The following is an 11652-nucleotide window of genomic DNA, read 5'->3' on the forward strand; positions in this document are numbered from 1 at the left end:
TGTTCTGACCGTTGCATTAGCTTAGGAAGTAGAAAAGTGTAGTTTTCTGGTACATCACCATAGCAACAGGACAAAAATTTCAAATGCTACAGCTAAACTTTGGCATGTAGATGGCTTTTTATGTGCTGTAAAAGTTAACATATGAACTTTAGCGTCTGCAGTTTAAAACTAAGACAACCTAAAAATCCCGACCCGCCATGTTTACTCCACCTGAGGTTAAATAATCAACTGCTAATTTTATAGCCGCTACCTAATTAACACTTTACACTGTTACAACCTCATTAGAGAATCATAAGCAGCCAACAATGTACTGATGAGTTTGTCGTAAAAGGATATTTACTCCCAGCGTTTAATTACCAGAGCCGAATCGACTACAAGAGTCGACTCATTCACAAACGACAGATCATAAACATGTAAGATTTCCTGAAGACCCGGACGTAAAAACGTAAAAAAATAAAATAAAATAATAATAATAATAATAAAAAGTGGTGTTCTCATGCACCGTATGGCTTTTGATCATTGTTTATGAGCTTATTATATGCTGTTTTTGAAAATGTTGTCCTCCTCTTAAATGAGAAAGTGGGAAAGAGACCAGCTAGTTAGCAAAAAAAAACAAAAAAACAATTAAGATAAACAGCTGACTGTAATTAATTGTAAGTAACATATTTAAAGTAATTAACAGCAAGATGAAGAAGGTAGGACGTCGTTAACGGTTCAGACTTGTTGAAAAGACGTTTAGTCAGCCATGTTAAACACAACACTCTTCACCCTAATCGTCATGCAACCTAACATAACATCAATCGTTAGCTTGAATGAAATCACGTGAGGGAGAGTTTAAAAGCAAATACAGCTATAAAATTCATATATATTGAAACAACCTTGTTGGTTTTAAAAGTTATGTGGGTTCACAAGATGCTTCATATGTCATTTGTTTGTTGTTGTTTTTTTGCACAGCTTTGCTTCAGCTGAAGGAGCTACATTTCAGCGCTACATTTTGTGTTGAAATTAATATTCTTTTCAAAACACGGTGTTGCTGTTGCACTCCTATTACCATTCTCACTGATGTTTATCTCCAAATGTTCTAAATGTGGAGTACAGTTCTTTTTTTAATGATCAGAATCACCATGTGTGGTGCACCATAGATAATGAGAGGGGGGGAGGGTGCTAGGTGTAGGTGTTAGGCTGATTGTGGGTCTTTCTCACACATACACACACACACACACAAACGCACACATACACACACACACACACGCACACACACAGGATGTTACACGCCGTGTATGTGAATTGTGAGTGTGTCAAGCGTTGAAACATCACAGTAGCTTAGCTTGTGTGCACGCTTCTGGTTCATAAAGGAAAACCACAGCACATTAAGCGCTGAAGATTAGCATCGTCGCTATAAAACACCATAATGCACTCACTGTTCGTTAATATTGTTTAATTTTTTATAACAAAGTTTAATTGTACAGTATATACAGTAGCAAAATATGTCAAATCATCACGAGCAATTTTTAAACGAACGTTTTCTAGCATGGTCTACTTTTGTTTTTATGTCAACAAATTAATAAATATAACTACAAAAATACAAAATGGCTCTGAAAATAATATGTTAATAGATTATTATTCTGAATATATTTTAATACATAATAATAACTCTATGTTTTGGATCAGAAACCCACAGCGTTCACTTAGTAAAGAGTGCTTTATTAGATTTACAAGCGTCACAAAAAGAAACAATAACCTTTCAAACGTTAGCTTTCATCTTTTTGCATATCTACAATAATTGCAATCGAATCCATTCAATCTCAGGTCGCTGTATTATATTACAAATTTGCACGTTTGCCGATCTTTTTCAACAACCAACATAGTTTCATCTTGATCTATAAAAGCAATTACAGGAACAGTATCAAATACAGAAGAAAAAAAATCTTAACACTTTGAGGACATATGTTAAAAATAATAGTTAGAAAGAATAAAACAGGCGATTCTCAAGTTACCTGATCAACTCAACTAAACTAGCTCGCCAAACTGCCATGTTATGAAATAATACTTGTAAGTAGATTTGTAGTTTAAGATTGCTAGCCACTGTTTACCATTTAATGGTACAGAGGTTAGCACTCCTACATAAAAATAAAATATAAACTTGATCGAGGGCGATAAAATTCTCAGCATGAATTTTACAAAAGTCTGGAATTCAGAATTAATTATTAAAATAAAACACAGTTTTTAGGTGCATTGCTAATTCTATGCTAGCAATCCATTCAGAAGGAAGGAAACATAATTAAGGACAGGAAGATAAAAAAAAACTGCGCTATGTATACACAGATAACTCTTCTCCATGCCTATGACCGTTCTTTACCTGCCCACTTCTTTAACAACCTTTGCTTTGCTTTACTAAGTCTGCTTACATGTGGAAGTCATTCCATGACCATTTCTTAATACTTAGAGTATTCTGTACTTAGCCACTTCTCAAATTTTATTTTGAATGTTCGACTTTGCCGCTTCTGTAGGTCGACTCGGCTCTTTCTTCCCTTGGCCACTTTGCTAAATGTACTTGAATCCATTTTAAATACAAAACATTTTAATAAACGGTTATTAAACGACTTCACCTTGCTTACCACCTAAACATTCAATTGATTTCTCGTGTACACAAACCAATGAGTATTCTTGATGATTTGAGCATAATTAATGCTGAATTTTTTACCCTCATATAAAATTCCTGTCTAGTTTTAGTAAAAGTCTGATCTTTATTTATTTATTTATTTATTTTTAGATTTTGCTATCTGTAAAACACAGCGAATTCTGGATTCTGATGGGCCAGGTGATTAATTGTGACCACCTCTGAATATAGTGACTACTGCATATCTTGTGTAGTAACAACTAATTCATACAGACTTGTATGGTGGACGTTTCATGTAATCTAAGCTTAAGTTTTTCAGTAAGGGGATGTTTGTTTAACGTTAATGGAAGGACTTACGTTTCCCGCCACGTCAGCAGCAAAATTGCAATTGTTGGCAAATTGCTGTGGTATAAGTGCAATAAACAGTTTGGGGTGTGCTGTTATAGGAAAATAATCAACGTCACGGTGATAACAGTAACAGTTTGATTAGTTACATAATTCAGGCTAATCACAAGAAGGCAAATTTTAAAGATTATAACTAATATAATATATCTAATAGCCTCTAATAGTAAAATCAGCAAAGCAGCGAGCTAAACAAGACGATTTGTTTGCGAAAACTGACCTTCGACTTCACCTAAGTGAACAACAGATAAGGAAACAGAAACTTTCAGAGAAAAACTGATCGCTTTTATTCGATCCGTCAAACGTGATGAAGGACAGTCAACGCAGTTAATTCCAGTTAGGCTTGCTACACTAGTTTACGACGTTAACTCAAACTGTGCCGAACATCCATATACAAGTAACGTTCATACATTTAGAATGACTTTAATATTAAAATACCTCTGTAATTTCTTCATAATTTATAATAAATTTCAGCGTTTCTAGCCTTATGTATGTTTATAAATTTATGAAATTCATTCATTATTACCCAGCATTAACAATATTCATCAGGGCTACTGCTTAACTATGATACTGAAAGACAAACGTTTTAAAAAAACAAAAGCACCCATAGGTATATTAAAATGTATTTTTTGTACGAACAGACGTTGGGGTTCCCATGACCAGTTGAGTCAAATCTGAATTTAAAGATGGCGTCATATGAAAGTGATGATGATTATGACGATGATCACTTATGTCTGACTTCCAGCCTGCTGTACTCGGAATTCTGACCTGGATTCAGTTGCTGGAGAGAAAAGAGAGGTAGAAAGGTTACGTCTGTTCCACATGCTAACGTTTATTAACCGGCGTTTACAGGAATGTCTATAGCGCTATAAGTTGTAAGAACTCGCAGTAAAATAAAGTGTAAAGCAATAAAGATAATTATGGTTATCTTTGATGTTTGGATAGAGAGGCGTTTAGCATCTCTGTGTCCTTTTTCAGGAGTTAGCAGTGTGCTGATGTGTGTGGAGCGCTAATCTCTTAATTATCTGAATCTGTTTAGCAAGCAAGATTTTATCTGACTACTGATTAGACTACAATGCCGAGTTATGAGATCTTCTTCATGTCTTTTTGTGACACAGTATCAATCCACAGTGGACCCTGGGAACTGGGGAACATAGGTCCCTTTGTCATGTGTTCTTTATGTGGGAAACATAGGACCCTGGGAATATAGATGCACTCCCAATGAATTCTAATAAATTAGCGTTTGGGATTTGCCCAATATTGCAACAGATTGAAACATCAGTCACATTACTATTGTTCCATACCTGATACGTTTCTCTATCTCCGTTGGTGATTAGATTCACTTTATCTGATGCTAGAAAACAGAACAGAAGGTCACTTAGACAGAGAAAAGCAAATTAATCTACCATCACACAACTTCTATAAAACATTCACTGCCACTTACAGCCATTTCACACATCAATCAGTGTGATGGTAATAAAGTGTAATAAAGAAATCGATTTCTTTAGGAATTGTTTAATCAGAAGGAAGAATATATCATTATATATTGAGAAATCTTCAAGTATTCGTCTAGATTTTATTGGCAATCTAGCTAACAACAGCTACTTTTACTGGATTTCTGAGGATTTATAACTTTCTATCCAGTTTATAATTTTCTTTGCTAATCCTAGCCAATAAACTAACGAGAGCTAATCCGGTTTCTGAGAGGATTTACAAATAGGACATATTTGTAAATGATTATAAACTTCACAGCTTGCTAACAGGAGCTAACCTGACTGAATTTCTGAGAGGATTTATAACCTTTTCTTGTGTTTATCATTTATTTTGCTACTGCTATATTTCTGAGAGGATTTTATGTCATATTCATAAATGTTTTTTAATTCCTCAGGTAGCTAATAGGACCTAATCTGATTGGGTCGCTAGGAGGATTTCTGAGAGCATATTAATAAATGTTGATTATTAGCTAACTAAAAAAAATTTTGACCAGATTTTTTAAATGAATCTAGGTCATATTCTGAAATATGCATAATGTATACTTCTAACACTAACTAGCTCGCTAACATGAGCTAACCTGACAGGATTTCTGAGAGGATTTTAAAGACATATTCACATTGTCCATAATCTTTACTGCTAATGCTAGCCAGCTAACAAACATGGGCTAACCTGACAGGATTTTTAGATTAGGATTTGATTTATTCAGGATTAGATTTATTCAGATTCACAACCTTCTCAGGCAGGCCAGCTAGTTAACTTGTCCGGAGTTATGAGAGAATATTTGTTCATAATGCACAAATCAACAAATCAAGTGCAGTCAGTTACTCAGAAATGTTGAGGGGAATTTTTTCATGGCTTTGAGTCTTTAAAAATGTTCATGAACATAAGATTTCTCTAAGGAGAGCTCTCACTGTTGGGGGTTTCTCCTTATTAAACATGACTGACCTTTGTTGCCAGAGAAGTTTTTGCCTTTGGGCTGCGCTGTAATGCTATAAACCGCAAAGGCAATGAGAAAGGTGGCCAAAATGTTCCCCACGATGATGGCAGTCAAGGCAGGTGTGTCCAGCTCAATACAGTTGTCACAAGCTACAGGGGGAAAAATGAAAAATTGTCAAATATGTGTAAAGGTTCTGAAAGACTGGGTGTACTCCCAAGTCGTGTATTACGGGCACGAGAAAGTGACAGAACAACTCTATAACTGTTATTATATAAGTGATAATATGAACAACTTGTTTCACGTGTTTTCCCAAACATTAATAAACATACATTTTAATAGCTGACAAATTGGTATGGCATAAGAGCAATAAAACACCCAGGACATGCTGTTACAGGAAAATAATCAACTTTGAGGTCATAACAGTGACTCATCTGCTTCGTCACACCTCCATGTTGTTGATTAGTTATATAGTTAGTCCTATAACAGCGCAACAAACAGTGCATTTATTTCTTACGTAATACTGTGTTTCAGGAGCATTTGTGGTAGTGGACACTAATTTTAATTTTATAACAACACAGAAGGATAATGTAATGTATATACATTCTGTATATAACCACGTATATAAACAAGAAAGCTAACATTAATACAAGAGAAAATGTCTCTTTTTTTTTTCTTTTAATGTGCATCCACTAATGAAACACATGCATAGCTTAGTATTTTGTAAACTGAACAGATGCTGCATTTATTATGTATCACTTGTGCATTTTTACAATGTTGAGTAATTAAAGTTGGAGCACTTACTTCTGAATTTAATTGTAATTTCATAGATTTTTTCATTTTTAGAACACGTATACACAGAATTTAAATCTTTGTAGGGTAAATTGATCTCAACTGGTGTACTTCCATTTTCCAAGCTCCATTTGCCATTAGTGCATGTGAATGTAAAGAGATCAGGTGTCTTCTTCACTTTGAATAGTTCATTTTCTTGGCCAGCTGTGGGGAAAAAAACAAAGAAAAAAATGATGTTACAATTTACCCTAACAAGTTACAGTTTAAAGCATGATATGAGAAATATATACCGTTATAATTTATTTCTTTAACAATAAAACATACAACCACACAAATATTTCAATGAATGTCATCTTTAATTTACTTAACAAGAAGCATTTACATTTTGATAAAATGTAAGTACTTTATATGTAAAAATAATAAGTATTTAAGTAATAAATACGATGAAGTTTCGTGTATATGTATACTACATTTAAGTCCAATATTTGCACACTGTTTAAATATGACCTTTTATTTGATGTAAATGACTTTATAACCTGTGGAAAAGTAAAACTTTTTATTTGTAATTTGCTCCTTTACGGTGCCTTGTTAATACAATATATTGTGTGTATTAAGTTCTTTATAGATTACTCCATTATCAATTTATTGTATTTGCCCAAAAACTAAAATCCTGATAAGCTAACTAACAACCATGTTACTAAAATATTTGATTATATAGTTTATAATACACGTTAAGTTAAATGTTGTAAAGTTATACAGTGATATGTTTAACATTGTTGAATAGCATTTTTTATTTTATTTTAGCCTTTCTGAATCTACACTAACACAATATACCACAATGAACATACTGTGTTGTAATTTCTTAATTTACTTAATTAGTACCTATTAACTAATTACATTTACTTGTGCAGTTATAAACACTGGATGAAATAAAAGTCATAAAAAGTCAACTTGTCCATTTTACCTTTACATCTTATTAGATTGTTATATATATTTATCATTTTATTTACACCAAATCCAAGGTCATATTAAAGACTGAACATGTTCATGAAAGTATCCGACACACTGTCAGACTTTGAGATGTAAATAAACATGCAAACTAACATTAATTCAGTTAGGTAATAACGATCAATGTGTAAAATATTAACACAAACTACTAAACAAACTGTGCAAAATCACGCATCATGCTAACTGCTAAAGTTTCTCATCAGTTACAAAGTAATGTAAAGGATTAACATTGCCACTTAATTTCTCAAACTTATTCCTTAGTTACTTATCATATTTATTCAAATATTCATCCGATCAAAGGTGTCATGTTTTAACTATAAAGTAGAATTGATCAAAAATGCATTGCAACCTTAAATTTGAATTAGAAAATGTTAGTAATTTAGCTTATTGTAATAAAGTGAACCTATATTCTCCCTACAAACTTATTTTCACTGATGTTAAACAAATAAAATAGTAGAAAAAATCTTGAATTTATAATGGTATATAAAATAGTGAAATAAAAAGTAATACATACTGTTAATTTATCTACGTGTACATTTAAAAATTCTTTATTTAGGACCCATGTTCCCTTATTTACATCATATCTATGGTATAAATAAACTAAAGACAGAATTCATGAACAACAATGACCAAAAATCCCAATCAAGCACATTAATAATAATTATTATTATTCATTATTAAAATTATTATAATTATGGTTACTGGCCAGGATGTCACTCTGAATAAAATCCAAATTCATATACACGTTTTTAAATTGTTTTCAAGTTTGGTAAAGGTATGCATTAACCCTAATTAAAATAAGTTGTGCATTCCTTCATACAAATCTATATCATTATAAGGTTATTTACTTACGATTTCAATTCATTTAGCTTGTATTGTATGTTTTGTAAAATTACACATTTTCATGTTAAACCTCAAAGTAAAGCACAAAATCACTCCTACTTACAGACCAATTTCTGCATCAGCAAGCAGGTAAAAAGAAACAACAAACTTCTCCACTTCATCTTGTTCAGACTTCTGACTTTATAGGTGAAAAGCAAAAGTTAGACTTGCTTCATGTACATCAACATTACAGCAGGCAATAGTACGAGTGTGTGTGTGTGTGTGTGTTTGGTTGGATAGTTAGTTGCTCGATCCAAAATGGAGGACAATCTAGAAACCAGCGTAGCCATTTGTCTTGTTACGTTCCGCCATTTTAACTTTAATGTTGTGCTTCTTTCTAACACTGAACACCATAAATAACTGTTTTTACAGTAAATCTGACTGATAAGGCGATTAATACACAACACTACTATTAAACTATTAAACCCTACTGAAATTAACTACGATTTATAACTACATAACAATAGCCTTTCTAAATGTAAGATAATGTTATTCTATAATGATGCAATATATAGATTCCACTTTAAATTCCATATTTTACCAGTAAAGTTTAAACTACTGCAATATTCCTTAACACTATAACCAGACTACCGAAATTAGGTTTTCAAAATAATACCGTTCTGTAAATGGGAAGATAACATTAATCTATAGATGTACTTTATTAACGTTGTGTGTACCATAAATTACAAATAAAAAGAAACACCTGTTTTGACCAAAATCAAAACATCTAAACTATAAAAATGTCCTTACCCCAAATACACACTCTTCTTCACTGTAAGTCTTTCTTTCTTTCTCTCTCTCTCTCTCTCTAATTTGGGCGCTTCCTACACACAGAGGAAGTGCGTGTGTGTGTGTGTGTGTGTGTGTGGACTTGGTTCTCTCATGTCGCATTAAATGAAATATACATCTAAAAGCATGGCAGATAAATGACACACTAACTTTTAACGCAAAAAGAGTTCCAGGTTTGAGTCACTTTTGGCCATTACACTCAAATTTAATGATAAAGTTAAGTTAAAATATGAAATAAACAGCAGTGAAGTAATTTTGAGGTTTATTATAACTCAACTATAGTAATTAAATTTCAAATAAATTTCAATTTATTAAACCAAGCATATGACACTTGGCACTAGAAAACGTAATGTTATATATTTAATAATAATACTTTGCTGTTTATCCAAAGAATTATTTATAATTTATTACAGCTAGATTTAATTTCAATTAAAAATGTCTACAACATGAAGTCTAGATGAATTTCATGCTAGAAAGTTAAACACTGCTTTTGTAGCCTGTGGTAGTTGTCAGCTTACAAGAACTCATTTCTATGTTATACTCTCGATTCAGAGCAGCAGGGATCCCACAAACAACTTCCTGTATTTCAACCGTACACCACAGAAAGGCACCTGTGTCTCCCACAAAATACACTCCCACACACACACACACACTTAAAGACTATATATTACAAATATTTTCAGAGAAAATTCCCAATAAACCATTTCAGAGGCAACACATTTGCATATGTACTTACCATACATATGTACAACTTACTACTATTAAAATATAAAAGAAAAATCCATTTTACATTCACTAGTTTTAATACAAGTTCATTTGTCTTTCTTAATTTCACTACTTTGAAGTTCATGATATATATTTTCTACTTTTAAATTTGCTCTATTTGCTCATTTTAAGTTACATTAGTTCTTCATTTATTTGCATTGCACACAGTGATACATTGTGAAAGTGAAATTATCTTGGGAATATGGGAAATGTGTTTAAATCTCTTATTATGGGATTATTCCGCCTGTTTTTAGACGATTTTACTTATTTCAAGGTTAAATATGTTCTAATTCCATTGGCAGATCATTTGGTTTCTTTCTAGAAAAAAAGTTCTTAAAATGAGAAATTATTTGACACTAAAACCCAAATATTTCAAGCTTGAAATGAAAGTCCAGAAATAGGTTTAATAATCATATATTTGGTTTATTGTAATCATGTAATAGGAAATAGAAATACTAGATACATTTTACTAGGAGATATTTTCATTTGCTAAGATGTCATGATTTGCAGTGTAATACTTCAAGGTCACTACTTTCAGGGTCCCTGAAGAAGGAGTAAGATAAGTAAGTAAGGAGTAAGTAGAAGATGGATGGATGGATGGATTTTCTAATTTCACTATATAATGTACTTAACTAGATGTTTTATTATAAATATTCTTAAAACACATCTTTTTTTGTAAACAAACAAAAATTTACAAGGATGTTCACAGACAGCTCCCAATAAAGCCTTTCAGAGGCAACACACTTACATACTTAACATAGTTAGAAGGTTTTACTAGTTTAAAACGTTGTTACTTTCAAAATCATACATTTACTCCGAGCTTTAAAACAAACATTGTAAGTTTTTAAAAATGCTTTTAAAACACTTTTAAGTTTTCTACTTTAAGTGACTACTTTTACGACTGTAAAGGGTATCTTAACATATTACGGTAAATTTATTTGTGACTTCTACCTTCTTATACTACTTTTATAATTATATTAACATTATCATTAATCATATTATCATATTATCAAGTTCACTGTAAGAACACAAGTTTATTATACTATAGTGCATGATTGAGTTATAGTGCATGATTAAGTTCACTATATTTGGTACATATTTTAAGGTCACTGCTTCTGAAATGTTTTACAGTAAATACACGTTACACTCACACTGTACTTTTAAAATTATGCATTTTTTATATTGAATTTTAAGCTCACAAGTTAATTTCGCTACTCTTAAGTTCACTAATATATTTTCTACATTTAAGCACCATTTTATATCATATGCTATACATTTCAACATTATAAATTATATGCTATACATTTCATTTAATTTGCAACTTTTATCTTCATCACTTTTAAAATTATGTTCCTGTATGTTTGCTACTTTAAAGTTCACTAATTGTAATAGCTGTAATAGTTCATGGATGACTCCTTTTAAGATTTGAATGAAAAGTCTTTTTAAGATTATAATAAGTTAACTATCTCAGCTAATGTTTGAAAATTCATGAAATTTAATATAATAAGAAAAACTTCACAATTGTTGCTTTATTACATCAGTACCATGATTGTTACATCTTCACTAGAAGACCCCTGAAGAAAAAAAAATTCTCTTTATAAAATGTTTTAATCTACATATGAGGAAACAGTTTTAGAATTAGAGGAACTGATCTCAAAACTACAGCTCCGGTTCATAAGCAGTACTGAATCATTTCATGTTCATGTTCAAGTTCAACTGTATGTCTGATTTATTATTTCATGCAGTGATGATTTGGTTCATAAATCTTACTGATTCTTTTTTACTTTGAATTCTCATATTCATACTGAATCATTTGACAAATTTGACAGTACAATCTTGACATGCAGATGTAATATTAAGTTCATATTTAGTGATTTATTATGAGATATAATTTCATTCCTGTTTGGAGTTTGATTCAGTAGCAAATATGATTCAGTGTAATCTTATTATGCGCATTAAATATAAA

General features: G+C 31.7%; 1 protein-coding gene across 2 annotated transcripts; it reads right to left on the bottom strand.

Annotated features, from left to right (window-relative positions):
* Positions 1 to 1683: 1683 nt before the first annotated feature.
* Positions 1684 to 8992, bottom strand: LOC108278320 (T-cell surface glycoprotein CD3 delta chain). Of its 2 annotated transcripts, XM_017491612.3 has the most exons (6): positions 8883 to 8992; positions 8197 to 8271; positions 6255 to 6446; positions 5462 to 5602; positions 4327 to 4376; positions 1684 to 3803 (listed from the first exon to the last, which is right to left on the bottom strand). In XM_017491612.3, the coding sequence occupies exons 2-6, from the start codon at positions 8252 to 8254 to the stop codon at positions 3747 to 3749; spliced, it is 498 nt and encodes a 165-aa protein (XP_017347101.1). In that variant the 5' UTR covers positions 8255 to 8271; positions 8883 to 8992; the 3' UTR covers positions 1684 to 3746. The 2 variants fall into 2 exon arrangements, with proteins under 2 accessions (XP_017347101.1, XP_017347102.1); XM_017491613.3 differs by lacking the exon at positions 8883 to 8992 and having other exon boundaries at positions 8197 to 8484.
* Between the last annotated feature and the right edge of the window lie 2660 nt (positions 8993 to 11652).

Source organism: Ictalurus punctatus, chromosome 17 (assembly GCF_001660625.3).
Source record: "Ictalurus punctatus breed USDA103 chromosome 17, Coco_2.0, whole genome shotgun sequence".
NCBI classification, from domain to species: Eukaryota; Metazoa; Chordata; class Actinopteri; order Siluriformes; family Ictaluridae; genus Ictalurus; species Ictalurus punctatus.

Bases quoted from the DNA above. Each gene is read 5' to 3' on its own strand.
- LOC108278320 (XM_017491612.3), bottom strand. From the start codon at position 8,254: ATGAAGTGGAGAAGTTTGTTGTTTCTTTTTACCTGCTTGCTGATGCAG. The intron at 5,603-6,254 runs GTAAGTGCTCCA...TTCCCCCTGTAG, and splicing joins AATTACAATTAAATTCAGAA to CTTGTGACAACTGTATTGAG. The intron at 4,377-5,461 runs GTCAGTCATGTT...TCTGTTTTCTAG, and splicing joins AAACTTCTCTGGCAACAAAG to CATCAGATAAAGTGAATCTA.